Source organism: Prionailurus bengalensis, chromosome X (genome assembly GCF_016509475.1).
Source record: "Prionailurus bengalensis isolate Pbe53 chromosome X, Fcat_Pben_1.1_paternal_pri, whole genome shotgun sequence".
Taxonomy (NCBI): Eukaryota; Metazoa; Chordata; class Mammalia; order Carnivora; family Felidae; genus Prionailurus; species Prionailurus bengalensis.
In genome coordinates, this window is record NC_057361.1 from 28,755,669 (window position 1) to 28,772,390 (window position 16,722).

The window sequence follows — 16,722 nt, forward strand, 5'->3', positions numbered from 1 at the left end:
TCAAAACATGTTTCCTTAAATATAAATGATTTTTTTATGAAGGACAACTTAATGCATAGACAGTATATACAAAATATTTACTCACTACCTGACATAAGAGCTGTAGAAAATTTTAATAATAGGAACAAGTTCTACCTGGGAACCTCCAAGTTCTTGGGCTCTCTTGCTAGACCTATGGAATCAGAAACTCTGGCAATGAGCCCCAGTAATCTGTTTTAGCAAGCTCTCTAGGTAATTCTGATGCAGTGTGGTAATGAGTATGCGTGATATCAAAGAACTCTAAAAAAAAAAAAATGTAACCCACTTGCATTTTCATTTTAGATTCACATGACTATTCCCTAAGTGTAAAATGTAGGCTTCATACTCAATTTTGCAGAAAGGGTTGGTAGTAGTAGGGCAGTCTAATCGCTCTATCATTGCCTATTGTTTTAGCATTTTTCAATCAGAAGGAGAATATTAATATGATTAAACCAATGTCTCACTGTTGGACCAACTGGCCCCAACAACAATGCAATTATTCAGGAATGGCTTTATGTTCTCTCACATCCTCCATTTTCTGCTCACACAGATCTCCTTGGCCACGCACCACTTGATAGGCCAAGCTTCTTCAATTACTCCGTGTTTTTTTGTTGTTGTTAAGGCACCTTATGCTACAGGTTTAAAACTTTTTTTTTATTATTATTTTTGAGAAAGAGAGTGTGAGTGGGGGAGGGCAGTGTGAGTGGGGGAGGGCAGTGTGAGTGGGGGAGGGCAGAGACAGAAGGGGACAGAGGATCCAAAGCCAGATCTTTGCTGCCAGCAGAGAGCCTGATGTGGGGCTTGAACTCACAAACTGTGAGATCATGACCTGAGCTGAAGTCAGATGCTCAACTGACCGAGCCATGCAGGTGCCCCAATTGTTCTGTATTTCCACATGCAATTCTTGATGACCTCACCTCCCTTTAAATTGTCTTCATGTGGACAATCTCAAATTAAATGTCACCTCTCAACAAAAAGCTGTCATCCTCTCTAAGCAGGCATTCTTTCTTCTCTTCCCATGACACTTGTAATAAATTAAAGGAAATATCTTATTTTAATTAGTTGTATACATAATTGTTTCTTCCCTCAGAAAATAATCTTTTAGAAAAGAAAAAATAAGGTATCTTGTGCTTTTTACAGTATATAATATGTCTGCTACAAATATCAATAGGTATTTGTTGAATCTTGAAAGGTGACTTTAGCAACCCTCTATCTCTGGTGGGATGGTACCAGAGTGCCAACTATTTTTCTCAAAATTAAAATAAATGACGAAATTCAATATATGCTGTCTTGCTAGAATGTTATACTGGGCCCTAAGACAAAATAAATCAGAAAACTAATGCATTTGCCTAGCAGCTACAGAATTTTTTTTTCCCTAGGAACAATCATGCTAATTGGTAAATATTTACATTTTCCAGCTAAATATGCCTGCCACTGAAACCACTCTATACTATAAGGGTATAGCAATCAACAATTCCAATTTTCTTGTAAGACATTTCAGACCATCGTAGCTTAAAGAGCAAAACATGTGTACCTTCTAAAACTATCTAGAATTATTAAGAACTCAGAAACAGTGTGTTAATAAAGAACATCTTTCTAAGACAGACCTACAAAATAAACAATAAATTATTTGTCTTTCATTAAAAATAGTGAGACCTATCACAATCCAATTTTCCTTTCACTAACTGAATGATGTTCTTTCTTACTTGGGTACTTTGCAAAGATTAGATTCAAGAAAACATTTAAGGGAATGGTTCTCAGTGGATTAGACCATTAGCATAATTATCTCAATTACAAACACAGACACATCATTCTAGAAGTCATCTTAACATCTAGTGTAGATGTTAAGAGTCCACAATGCCAGTAAAGCAATATTTCATATTTCTCCTAAGATTATTTTAAATAAATATTTAAATTCTCTCTTATACACAATAATTTGTGATCAGTGGAAATAAAAATTCATATTAATAAATAAAAATACTCACAACGTAGCTATTTATATTGATAACTAGATTACTTCACTTACCCAAACTCAGCAAGTGCTAGTATTCACATTTAATATATCAGAAATCATTTGGAAATAATCAACTACAAATCTCCCTCAACAACAGTTGAGTTATGGGGTTACTAAACTTTTGAAGGTAGATTATAAAGCATCACCTGGTATTGCAAGCATTAAACACCTTCTACTCTCAAGTTTTCAATGTCCTCAAACTTATCAATTCTGAGATGAGTCCCAAGAAAAGCAGAGCACTTGGTAGATGGAATAATTGTCACAACATTCACAGATATGGAAAATACCATGGATTTCAGTGTCCAGTTTCTTGGGTTCCAGCTTCCATTTACCTCAAGCAAGCTGCCTACACTCACAGTGAATACTTATCTCATGATATCACTAGAACAACCATAAAGATATTATTGAATAGTGTAATTAATATGAGGATATACAGGAACAAAGTTTCTAATCTGCACAATTTCAGAAATGAGGAGGTCTATAGTTTCCTGTACCAATATTCATCTCACCCAAACAACTGTACCAAATAATTCAAGTGTTATCAAAGCATTGTATGTGCTGTGTTAGGGCTCAGGGAAGGTCTCCCTAAGACATGCCATGGTGGCATATTATTACTTTGAATTAAAATTACTTAAGAAAGAGGGCAAGAAGAACACTCTGACTTGCCTTTGTCCCTCTCAAAGCAGGAAATAAATGTCTCACGTACAAGTTATCTTCTCTGTGCCAGGAGGTAAAGAGACGTTCTTACCATCAGAGACAGGGAATTAAGGGCTAAAGAAACTATATAAACCAGAGGCTATGTAAATAAACCTTGTCACTTTTACTAATTTGCTACCCCAGCACAAATTCTATTTAAAATTCCTTATCAATTGAAGCTTCCAAACATAGGTTTCTTTATTCTGTCAGCTCCTTTGTCTAAAATGTATAAAAGCTGCAGGCCTTGGTCGTTTTTTGGGGGATCTCCATGTTACCAATGGTCTTAAGTGTGCATGTAATTTACCTTTATTGTTGTTGTTGTTGTTGTTGTTGTTGTTGTTGTTGTTTTCTCCTGTTAACCTGTCTCATATCAATTTAATTCTTAGACCAGCCAAAAGAACATTTCAGGGTAAAGGAAAATTTTCCTCCTGAATAGCTGCTTATCATGATCCAGAGATACAGTTCACTGCCCTTCATTTTATTTAGTAAACTAATTCTTTCGGATACCAAATAGTAGGGACAAACAGGAAGCCAGGGACAGAGTGGGGAGTTTATTCCTATGGTGATCCTTCTAGAATACAATACTTCTATTCTATCACCTATGTTATATCAGGCCCCTTGAGTAGGAGCTGTATATAAATTTGTTAGCTGTATATCAGTTTTGAACTGACACAGAGTAAACATATACATATTGCTACCTATTTCAGAAAAACAGTTTTGCTTCTATGTCTCATTATGTTTCTTTTTGTATAATGAAACTGATTCATTTTAAACATATAAAATGCTTACTGAGTGTGAGTCCATGTATGTTCATGTGCATATGTGTGTTGAGGGCATGGATTGGCATACGGAGTGTAGTAGGATAATAAAACATAAATAAATGTTGTACTCTCCCCGTTCTGTCCGAGGAAAGTAGCCAAAATTGTGTTCAAGAAAGAAGTGAGCAACCATCCAGGAAAATTGCATAAATATATGATCCTTCAATTCAGAAAATATACTACACAGTAACAAAAATGGCAATATTCTTTGTTTATGTTTTAGTATTTACGAAGCTCTTTTAATATGTTTTCTTAGAAAGCAGACATGGACATATAAGGGAAATAAGACTCAAAGCATTTTTTTTATTCTATGTTTACCTTTCTTTCTGAAATAAATTCAACACAGTGAAATTTTTCCTAAGTCTCATGATAGAGAGCTGTGTAAAGAAGCCTGCTTTACTGACTCACAATTTTAGCGTTAATCTGTATGACATCATACTTATCATGTTGGCTAGGAGATAAATAATGATAAATTTGGGGGGAAATGTATGTTATACCAGTTAATTATATCTTGTATTATCATTATCCCCAGAGGGTAAAATCTGGCTTTTTAGGTATAGATATATACGCTGTGGCAATGAAGATATAAATGTGTCATCATATCATAGGCCATTGGGAAGTTCACAGACAAAACTAATTACACATTTCTACTTAATTTAAATAAAATATCAAGACGTCTACTACTTTGGGAAGAATCAGACAGAAAAGTGCAGTTGGAGGACAGAAATAAAGATAATCACTAAATCCAATGTAGGATCAAAACCATCATACAACTCACTGGGAGGTAGTTTAAATCTTTCAGTTGATTTAGTAGTAAATATTTCCCAGCAAAGACTGCTTTTTCTCTAACACAAACAACAAACAAGTTTTATGACAAGACTATTTTGGGTGATAATTTCAAGTGTACTTTCCTTAAATAAGCTTGTGTGAATGAACCTGTGCGATTCCTACTGTGTGAATCATATTTGCAGTAAACAGTAAACATTTTTAGGATTGTAAAATATCTACAAATTACATGAATATAATATTCACCTTGAATTAATCTTACATAGCAATGGTTTTGTGTTTACGTGGAGATTTATAATGTTTGCTCATCTTTATAGAATAGATGTGATAAATCATATTCTAGTAGAAATTTTTGGAATTGAAAGTTAATAGATGACTTCTTTTGAAGAAGAGATAGAGTTTATTTTAAAATGGTACTGGAAAAGTGAAAAGTTAGTTGGATTTACTACACAGGTACATTTGGCTTCAAATGACACAACACCATAAGGCTTTATTTAGTCACATTTCCCCCCTTAAATATCCCTTATGTAACTTCATAAAATAATGGAGAACTACTTTGTGGTCTCTTAATACTTTACAAATATTATATAAATGAATGTGTGTGAACGTCACTGTTAAGCACTGTAACTTATTGTATTCATTTTTATTATTATATGTGTATTCTCTGGTCTAATTTACCACACAGACAGATAATAATTTTTCACTGCTTTGTCTCTCTTTTAAAGTCTTCTTCAATACATTGTTCTCTGTCAGAATTGTTCCTCTTTCCTTAAACTTAGCATATACTTAAATTTTGTACTACTGTCCAAATTGCATTTATTATATTTATTTAGTGCACTGGTTCAGATCATTGGGGTTACAAAGAAAATATACATTCCTGCATTCAGTGGCATCCAATTTTCTCAGTCTCGAGTGGTTTGCTCTTTGAGGATCTTTTCTATAGAGTCTCTCAGTCAGTAGAACTTTCTTCATACAGGTTTCTAGATTCATTCTAGCCCAGAGTACTGGGCTTACCACTCTCTCACCGGTACAGCCCACTCAGGGCTACTCCATTTAGTAATTACCCAGTATCTCCCAAATGTGTAGGTTCCATGAGATCTGAAGATTGAATTTAAACTAATCCTGTGTCTCATACAGGCCTGGAATTCTGGTGAATGCCATGTAGTAAAAATATGTGTCAGTTGACATATCTCAGTTATGTTGATCTTTTGGTATCATCAATTGGTATAAACTGACTCAATTAGCTTTCTCATAATTCTCACTACAAAAGCTTAGTCATTACTTGAAGTCTTGACAAGAAAAAATCAGGTAACATGGAAAATGTATCTTCAGATTTTCTAAATGAAAATTCAACACACACATATATAAATTTTATCTCTAAATACCTTTTGTCTTTGTAAATATTTATATTCCTGATATCTAGTATATTTCCCAAATATGAAACTTTGGTGACTCTCCTGATCCAACTGTAACAGGTTGAGGGAGAACATTTAGAAAATAAATGGAATAAGCAGAAGTTGAATTTGGAGGTGGGGATACTTTAGACAAAACACTCAATGCACTCAAACATGTAATTATTTCACAGCCTTTAAAATATAGGCCCTCATAAGGGTAGGGAAAAATTGCTCTAAGGCAGTGCCAGCAAAGTATTTATAGAAGGCAGCATATCAAGCTATGGTTTGTATAGTAGAATGCGAGTTGTGGTAAATGACACCTGAAATACCAATGTATAGAGAGTAATGATCTAGGTAGATCTGTGGGAATGAGAATTCACAGTGTTTGCCTTCGTTATGTTTACACACCTTATTAAAACAACTCATTGGTTTAATTCAAAGTTTCATAGTATTATGTCACATTTATTATTTCAAAAAATCTCTTTATGATTCTGATTTGTCTGTATATTTGTTTGAAAACTTTTACCCATTGCCTGTTTCAAAATTCCAAAATTAGAAAATTTTAATGAGACCAGTAGATATAGCAATAAACATCCATATATATATATATATATATACACACACACACACACACACACACACACACACACACACACACCATATACATCCATCTGGTATATATTATGGGAATTAGGAATTCCTATCCTACATATTTCTGACTTTAGCTTTCATTTATTCTTCTTCATTAGTGTTGTTACAACTTTTTTTTATTACTTGTACCTACTTAGTTCCAAAAAAGTTTAGATTTCTAAAATACGCGTTCCTGTTTCATGTTTATTATGTAAAGTTCTGTATTAACAACTTATTACTTGTTAATTAAGTAAATGTAAATGAAATTTGCATATCTAAAATTCAGTAACTTTACTTCTTGCTAAAATATTGAAGATTACCTGGCAAAAATTCTGCCACAAAGTATCACTAACAATGGATGATACTTGAAAGCCTTTTGTAATAGTAATGGGAACACTTTTTTTTTTAATTTTTTTTTTTTAACATTTAATTATTTTTGAGACAGAGAGAGACAGAGCATGAACGGGGGGAGGGCCAGAGAGAGAGGGAGACACAGAATCTGAAGCAGGCTCCAGGCTCTGAGCTGTCAGCACAGAGCCTGATGCAGGGCTCGAACTCACGGACCGTGAGATTGTGACCTGAGCGAAGTTGGACGCTCAACAGACTGAGCCACCCAGGCGCCCCAGGAACACTTTTTATATTGCCTCTCCCAGTAGACTGTTCTGGATCCATTCCCAATACTTTTTATAAAAAAAGACAGAACCATGAAGAGAGTGATTCACATACATTAAGCCCGACAGGCACTGTGGTCAGAATTTTCACCTATCTTGACCCTGTTAATCCTCCTTATCACATGCAAAATAACCATTATTAGCTATTTTACTTCTCCTGAAGCTTGAATATGGGGACCATATTTTATTACCTTTCTATCCCCATTATTAGGAGTTGATTTGTTCGGTAAACAATATATATGTATATTCATATACATGATGGAAAAATGATTCACAAGGCATTAGATTTGCCTAAATGCAGAGTTATTAAATACAAATCCAAGTCTTTCTAACCTCAAAATGTACATAAACCTCTTTACATGGTACTCTTACTGCTAGTTTTCAAGGTAAGAACATTTTACTTTGTGTTCACACACATAACTATCTGGAGTTGTGCCATCTATGGATTATAAATTAAGTTGCATTTGCAAAATAAATTTTATGAAGAGCATGGGTTGATGCCTGCAGAAAAAGAGGAGAATCTTCTTATCTTAAATTATTTGACACATGCCCTACGTGATAGGGCCAAACAGAGTCAAGGCAGTTCTACGAGTTTTTCATGAGCTGGTAAAGACCAAAAGGGACCAAAAAATGATCACTTCCAGACAGTAAAAGTCCCTCAGATCTTCTGCTAATGTGTGACATATACCAAGTACTTGGCGGAAGACTGCTGTTATGATTCTTCGATGACTGATGTAATTAAAGAAACTCACATTATCATTAAGATTCAAAGACACATTTTCTCTAATTAAATGATTTCTCTTTACCATATATTCTCCAGCTTTTTCCTTAATTAAAAGTCAACATAATATTCCCACATTTGCACAGCTAAAGCAAAATGACACTATGATAAAAACAATATGGACATTTAAATTTACACAGGTAGAGTTCATTTTGAAAATTCAATCACTTACATTCTATCTTAAAAGAGAAGTAACATAATATCCTTACCTTAGAAAACTGTGCATTTATCCATTTTGTGAATGTTTTCTTTTGAACATCTTCTCTTTCATCTGTAATGTAAAATTTTAAAAAGATTAAGAGTTAAGAATTCTGAATATGATATTTCACAACCAAAATAACTCTCAGTTATTATGCATTAGTGTTATTTTATAGTTGGTATTAAATTCATTGATAATGAAGTTAAACAGAAGTGATGTTGGTATTAGGCATCCAAACTAAAATGACATGTGAAAAATAATGGATATGGTCAAATCTATACTCATTCCAAAATTATGTAAAGGCATTACAGAAAAGTAGTCTTATCTGAATAAAGCAGCTACTATTTTTTTTAATGTTTACTTATTTTTGAGAGAGACAGATACAGGATGCGAGTGGGTTAGGGGCAGAGAGAGAGGGGGAGACACAGAATCTGAAGCAGGCTCCAGGCTCCAAGCTGTCAGCCAAGAGCCCAACGCAGGCTCAAACTCAGGAGCTGTGAGATCACGACCTGAGACAGAGTCGGTCGCTTAACCTACTGAGCCACCCAGGCGCCCAAGCAGATACTACTTATTATCCTATGGTCAGTCAATACTCTAGTATTATCAGAAGAACCCATTATCTGTTATCTCTTCTGAAAAACTATTCCAGTGATTTTCCTCTTACACCCTCACCCCCATCCCCAGTCCACAGAGAAATGATTTTCCCCTCTTTTGTAATAAGGGCCCCTGGCACAGCCCCTCCCCTTACAGGAGCATGGTTTTGCATCCCAGAAACTGGCACTGTCTGCACAAACCAAGATCTCCGCAAACATTTGATAAACATGCAAATGCTTTAGAGGAGGGGATATCTCACAACTCCAAAATTTCCACTACCTCTTTGCATCCAAAAATCAGGAAATTTCAAATCAAAATGCAAATGATATCCTTGGTGGATTACATATAAATACTCAAAGGAAAAATCTCCAAGGGCTTCCTATACCAAGAGATTACGGTGGAAAATTATTAAGAAACAGCTTCACAGAACTCGGGCTTTTAAAAATTATGTCTTTTTCTTCAGGTTGGAAATTAGTATGGAGTTATATGGACAGAAAAATAATCAATCTTGATTTACTGAAATCCTTCTCTAAAGCCAAAGCCTACCTTTAAATTACTGGAAATGCAATCATGTTAATTAGTGTTTAATAAATCAGTACATCTGAGAGAGATTTAAAATGGAGAGGTTTTACATTTTATTTACATTGGGTCAAAAGAACCGTTATTGAAATGCCCTAACAAAATAACCTCATTTGCTGGCATATTCTTTTTCAACAGTAAATCTCCACTACTTCTCCCTAAAAAAGATGGTCTATTGTAAAGAACAACTGTCCTGTGACAAACGTATCCATGTACTAAGAACATCTGTTTATCTTTAAAGCACATTATTAATCTATAAGTGGATACTCTTAAGTGATATGACATAACAGTGGATGAATAATAAACCTAAAACTGTTTTCCGGGATGACAAAATTTTATTTAGCATCACAAAATCCTTTTTTCTTATTTTCATTAGTCGCACAAACTACTAAGCACTGGGCCAAATATCAGCATTAACTATACAGTGCATGATAAATCATGGTTACAGTATGGAAGTTTTTTCTTTGTTGACAAGTGTGGATAAATAAAAATAGTAATAGTTTCTGAAACTAATCTAGCCTCTCGTGAATATACTTCCCTAAATTCAGTACTACCCTTCTGATAATAAGAAAATAAATTAACAGAACATTTCAAATGGTCAAACTTTTCACCATTTTCATGGACTTGCTGCAGGAAGACTTGTGAGTACATCTATGTCTCAATGGCATATATATTTTCCTAAAAGTTAATGGCTTCACTTGCAATGCTACCTATTTTTTCTTCTATGTGCGTGTAAATCCCGTCAGACACAGGAGAGTAAAGGAGTCATTTGAAGGCACACGTTTTAAGGTTTTAAAACAAGCCCAACCACCTTCATCAAAAGCTGAACAGGAAGACATTTGAAGAGATCTATTCCATGTACTTTTCAGTGAAAAGTAGGTAGTAAAGCAATATTTTTATTGATTTCAATTATATGTACAAAGAGTGATTTGTAGACAGGCCTTGAAGGCAGGAGGGAAACCTTGATATTATGTGCAAAAGAGTATGCATCTCCTGTGTAAACAGCACTAAAGGTGAACTTCATCATATAAACATCTTCACCAGGTCTTCTTGTTTACTTCGTTTTTAATACAAGAAAAATATGCTATTAGTGAATTATGACTGATTTTATTATAAAATATATAACATTTATTAGTATCTTATTGTTCATAGAGCTGTTTTATATACGTCATCTCAATCCATAGGAAATTTGCCATTTTATACAGTAAAAAATTCAAGCTCAGAAGGAATAAAGCCAGTACATCACAGACATGAACCTGATACAGATGATTTGAATAAAAGTCCATGGCTTTTCACATCAACAACTTCGCATTGTTTGTATAGATAATATGGAGTGCCATAAGATAATCGAAGTCACAAAAGCTGAACGTATTAACACAAATACAAAATAACCATGATTTCAGAGCCTCTATTTGAAACAATCCAAGGAATTCCATGTATGCTGTAATCTATGTGAATGACATCCTGGAATTGTATAGTCTACAACCTGCACATCTACATGGATTTATCCAGATTTGAAATATGAACCTTCCTTAAGATGTGAGATGATCTGTTTGTTACTATTTTAAATAATAAGGCTCCTGTACTTACTAATTGATATTTAGTGCTCAAGTTTTGCCATAGATTAATATTATGGAAACATTTTTAAGATAATTAAATTAATTAATGCTAAAATTAATATCTTTTAAAAGTTTATTTTGAAAGAGAGAGAGGGAGAGAGAACGTGGGTGGGGGAGGGGCAGAGAGAGAGAGGGAGAGAGACAATGCCAATCAGGCTCCATGCTGCCAGCACATAGCTCAATGGGGGCTTGAACTCAGGAACCATGAGATCATGAACTGAGCCAAAATCAAGAGTTGGATGCTCAGCTGACTGAGCTACTGAGGTGCCCCAATATTAAAATTAATATTAAAATTGATACTAAATTATCACTCTAAGGTTATGTGTCTACATATTACAATCCCCATAAATATATATTTTACATTGTCACAATAATATTCTGCCTTTCTAAACTTATTTTATCATAAATATCATATGGGCTGCCATTTCCTTTTGTTTGCTATTAGAGATTCCACCACAATGAACATCTTCATGTTTTCTCTTTCAGTTTCTGGTATATAATTGCCCCAGAATAAATTAATGGATCAGTAGTAAAAAAAAAAAAAAAAAAAAAAAAAAACTTTTATGGCTTTTACTAAATATTGTCTTATTACCTTACCAGTGGTCATACCAATTTTTAGTGGTACTAGAAAGAATGAGGTTATGCTGCTGATAGACGCTTTGGTACTTTTATTTTTAAAGCAATTGCTACTTCTTTAGATATAAGGAGATAGTTGATGCTCATGTTAATGAGAACCTAATTTAGTAGGACGTGTTTTAGAAACTTCTTCTACATGTTTCTACATTTATCAAAATATTTGTTTATATCCTCTCCTCATGAATCTATTGAACACTTGATATTTTAAAATTAACTGGAATGAGCTAATAAATCACTAGTTCTTAAACATTTCAAGTTGTGGACTCCATTTGACTACCTGATAAAAATAATGATCATTCTCTACATTAAAAAAATGTCTATACAGACATATTTACATACAGTTTCATAGGTTCCACTGACCTCCCTGTAGAAGATTCCTATTATCATGAATTCCAAGTTAAGAACCACAGTCATAAATTAAGCTACTTACTCAGTGAATGAATATATATTCCCAAGTGGCCATATTTCTTTTCATTTTCATTTCATTTTTATTACACCAAAAATTTATACTTTTATATATTTATTTTTTTTAAATTTTTTTTAACGTTTATTTATTTTTGAGACAGAGAGAGACAGAGCACGAACGGGGGAGGGGCAGAGAGAGAGGGAGACACAGAATCAGAAGCAGGCTGCAGGCTCTGAGCCGTCAGCACAGAGCCCGACGCAGGGCTCGAAGTCACAAACCATGAGATCATGACCTGAGCCGAAGTCGGATGCTTAGCCGACTGAGCCACCCAGGCGCCCCTACTTTTATATATTTAAATCTATCCATTTCCATTGGTATTTCTCATATAACTTAAAAGTTGATCATTTCAGGGGTGCCTGGGTGGCTCAATTGTTTAAGTGTCTGATTTCTGCTCAGATCATGATCTCATGGTTCATGAGTTCCAGTGCCAATTTAGGGCTATCAGTGCAGAGGGTGTTTTGAATCTTCGGTCTCCGTCTCTCTCGACTCCTCTGCTTCTGCTTTCTCACTCTCTCTCTCTCAAAAATAAATAAACTTAAAAAAATTTTTTGAAGTTGATCATTTTAAGCACAGTTACATATCCATAGTTAATCTGAAGTTGATATACACAAACATACATATAAGATAAATTGCTATAGATCTTAGAGATTATTTCGGTACTTAAAACATATATGTAATTATAGACACACAGTCTACAGTAAGATATGAATGTGAAATCAACAACAAAGAGGATGAGAAAAGAATGATATTTGTTTTACTAGGAAGTAATTATATACTGCTGTTTAGTCATTTCAAGAAGCACATATTCTATTTTGTTTTCTCTAGGGTTTTTTTTTAAACTGGTTTTCTTTTACTAATGAAAATATGCCTGAGTATATTAATGTGAGAGGCAAAGAACAAAATCTTTGTCAGAACAATTTAGTTGAAAACCGTTCCCTGGAGGTGTCAAGGAGTGAAGAACTACTGCTTCACAAATTGCAAAAAGTGACCAACATTTTATTTTCTTCTCCCTATAGGGAAAACTCATATAAAATTAGCTTTCTATCATGACATAAAAATTGTATTTCATCTCAGAATTAATCAACCCTTTCCAATAAAGTTGTTTTTTACCCAATAAATCTGGTTCTTCATATTTTCTAGGATTACTGCAATGACCTTTTGCCCTATTATTAACTTTTATATTCTTGAGACCCTCAGTCGCCTATAAATGTGAGATAATTAAATTGCAAGATTCATGATTCACAAGAGTTACCACACAAAAATAAAGTTTGCAAAGTGAGAGAACATTAAATCAGGGGAAGTGGCTTCCAGTCCCAGTGCAGGACTTACGAGAATGGCGGCCCTCGAGATGCCAGACCTCAGTCTCTTTTATCTGTGAAATAAAGGCATTAACTGCCTTTTAACTCAGAGAGCTGATTTGCAGATATAATGACATCATTTATTTATGTAGGAATTTATAGAATATCTACAAAAACTAATTACTTAAAGAATACTTAGCATCTGTTGGTCACTGTAGTGGTTTCTGAGAAGATAAACAGAACTCAGTTTTTACCGAAGTCCACAACCTCGTAGAATACAGAAAAATGATATATAAATATTAAACATTTTATATAAACAACGATACATATATTCAAAGGATATTAAAGAAACACAGAGAGAAAGGGATATGCAGCCATATGAATGTTAGGGAAGACATTTTCTAGAAGTCGATAGCTAGGTTGAATCTAGCTGAATGAGCAAAAAAAATAATAATAATAAAAGGGAAAGAAAAAAGTTTCACAGGTAAAGACGAATCTTTAGAAGGAGAACGCAAGGGCAAAAGCAGAAAGAGAAGACACTAAAAGGGCATGCACTTTTGATTAGTGATGCTGAGCATCTTTTCATATGTCTGTTGACCATGTGCATGTCTTCTTTGGAAAAAATGTCTACTCAGATCCTCTGCCCTTTTTTTAATTGGATTGATCTGGGTTTTTTGGTGTTGAGTGGTATGAATTCTTTATATATTTTGGATATTAACCCCTTATCACAGATGCCATTTGCAAGTACCTTTTCCCATTCAGTAGGTTGTCATTTTATTTTGCTGGTGGTTTCACTCATCATCAGAGAAATGCAAACCAAAACCACAATGAGAGGGGCATCTGGGTGGCTCAGTTGGTTGAAACTCAGCCCAGGTCACTACCTCGTGGTTCATGGGTTTAAGCCCCACGTCAGGCTCTGCACTTAGGGTGCGGAGCCTGCTTGGGATTCTGTCCCCCCTTTTCTCTGACCCTCACCTGCTTGTACTCTCTCAAAATAAATAAATAAACTTAAAAACAACAACCACAATGAGCTATCACCTCATGACTATTAGAATGGCTAAAATCAAGATGACAAGAAACAAGTATTGGTGAGGATGTGGAGAAAAGGAACCCTTGTGCACTGTTGGTAGGAACGTAAATTCGTACAGCTACTGTGGAAAAACATTATGGAGGTTCCTCAAAAATAAAAAAAAAGAAATACCATACAATCCAACAATTCCATTACTGGGCATGTACCCAGGGAAAACAAATACTAACTTGAAAAGATATACGCACCTCTATGTTTATTGTAGCATCATTTACGATAGCTAAGACATGGAAGCAGCATAAATGTCCATCAAAAGACAAACGGATGCTGGAAATGCGGTATATATATGCAGTGGAATATTACATACCCATAAGAAGGATGTAATAGTGCCATCTGAAACCACATGCATGGACCTGGATGATATTATACCCAGTGAAGTCAGTCAGACTAAGAAAGACAAATACCCTATGATTCCACTCATAAATGTTACCTAAAAAAATGAACAAACAAAAAGCAGAATGAAAACTATAAATACAGAAAACAAACTGATGGCTGCCAGAGGGGAGGAGGCTGGGCAAAATGGGTGAAGGGGAGCAGGGGATACAAGCCTACAGTTATGGAATAAGTAAGCCACAGGAATAAAAAACAGAGCTTGAGGAATAGAGTCAATGCTATCATACTAGTCATGTAACTGGACAGATGGTAGCTACACTTGTGGTCAACATAGCATAATGTATAAACTTGTCAAATTACTACAATGTACACCTGAAACTAATGGAATAATGCGTGTCAACTATACTCAAATAAAAAAAGGCATGCTCTTCATTATATTTAACTCCATTTTGTCGTACTCTGAACTCTGAAGAAGGGAAGAGCATGGGATGAAATTATAAAGGAAGGTGGGAGGGAGATCATGGGATCAGATAAGACAATGTGAGCAGAAGCACTTAAAAACCAAAACAAGCAAACAACTCAGTTACATACATACCACAAATTATCCTCATTACACAGGGAAGTTAATCATAACCTGTGCGAGAAATACATTTTTTAGAATAATATTTCTTCGGGGTATTAGTATGTTAACTGAAAATCCTCATCACTTACATCACCCAGAAAATACAAGTTTAGAACTAGAAGGGCATATTGGAGTTGTTAACAGTTTAGAAATACATATGGTGAAGAAATATAAAGGGATATGAGTTTATTTCACTTTAAATAGAGGACAATTAAGTTACATGGAAGAGGTATTATGGTCTCTATTCTCTGCTTCCACCAAAAATGAGAAAAAGGGAAATGAGAAATGTGGAAGATTAATGGTAAACATTAGATAAGGTTACATGATACTGTGGAACATTATGAAGGAAGGCCCAAAACTCAGGACATATTTAGAAAATGGATTTACCACGTTATTAATACCACAAAATGGCAATGCAAAGTGCAAGACAGTAGAATGGAGAAAGGCATGAAAAATGCTTTCCATTAAATCTGAGTAATAGCTTTTGATCATAGGATTACAGAATGTTAGGGCCGAAGGTGACATTTGTGGTCATTTTATAATGAGGAGGTCTAAAATAATTAAATTACTGCACAAAGAAGAGAAAACCAGTAAGTGTCAAAAAGGTTTCCGTATTTCCCACTCACACTACAGTCAATGTAATGCAGTTTTCACTGCTCGTCACCCTACACGAGTTGTTAATAATATCACCTATATCCTTTCTGATTTCCAAGACAGCGACTATATACATTGTAACTGTATTCCCAGCACTTAGCACAGAATGTGTTACACAGTTAGTGCTCAATAAAGGTGTTTTAAGTTAATGAAGACCAAATTTACTTTTCAGACCTCTTCTTTTGTTCTTTGCAGATATGAATTCTATTAACCTGTGGTATACAGAAAAACGGTCCTCCGTTAAGAGGTTCATGTCCCACTCCCCAAAATCTCTGAAGAAGTGTTGTTAAAACTCATTTGTTTTTAAAATGAGCTGAAGTATTTTAAAACTCTTCATTACAGCAAAGAGAATTAAGGTTGCAGATGGAATTAGATTTGGCAATCAGGTAATTTTGGATAGGGCGCCTATATTGGGTAATCAAGGGCAGCCTACGAGGGAGGACCAGAGAGAGAAGGAAGCATGAGAAGAACTTGGGCCAAAGTTGTTGGTTTTGAGGACTGAAGAAGGCCATGAGACCAAGACTGCGGGCAGCCTCTGCAAAAGGAAAAGATAGGAAATAGATTCTTCCCTGAAGTCTCTAGAAGGCACAGAACACGGATGGCCCTTAAGTTTAGTGCAGTGAGGTCAATTTCCGACTTCAGATCTGAAGAACTTTCAGATAATAAACAGGTATTATTTTAAATTGCTAAATGCATGGTAATTTTGAGAGCACCAATAGCAGACTATTGCATAACATTTCCTCTTGAAGGGTAGTAGGACAAGTGACAAACATATACTGATACCTACAAGGTGACATAAATACAAGTGTATAAAAGATAAGGTTCTG

The 16,722-nt window shown here is 34.8% G+C and overlaps 1 protein-coding gene across 6 annotated transcripts in view; it reads right to left on the minus strand.

Annotated features, from left to right (window-relative positions):
• The window catches only part of DMD (dystrophin), a 2,018,590-nt gene that overhangs the window by 1,836,732 nt on the left and 165,136 nt on the right, over positions 1-16,722 (minus strand). For all 6 annotated transcript variants that reach the window (XM_043570319.1, XM_043570321.1, XM_043570317.1 and 3 more), the window contains exon 2: positions 8,018-8,079. In XM_043570319.1, the coding sequence (XP_043426254.1) occupies positions 8,018-8,079 (62 nt within the window). The remainder of the gene's footprint in view (positions 1-8,017; positions 8,080-16,722) is intronic.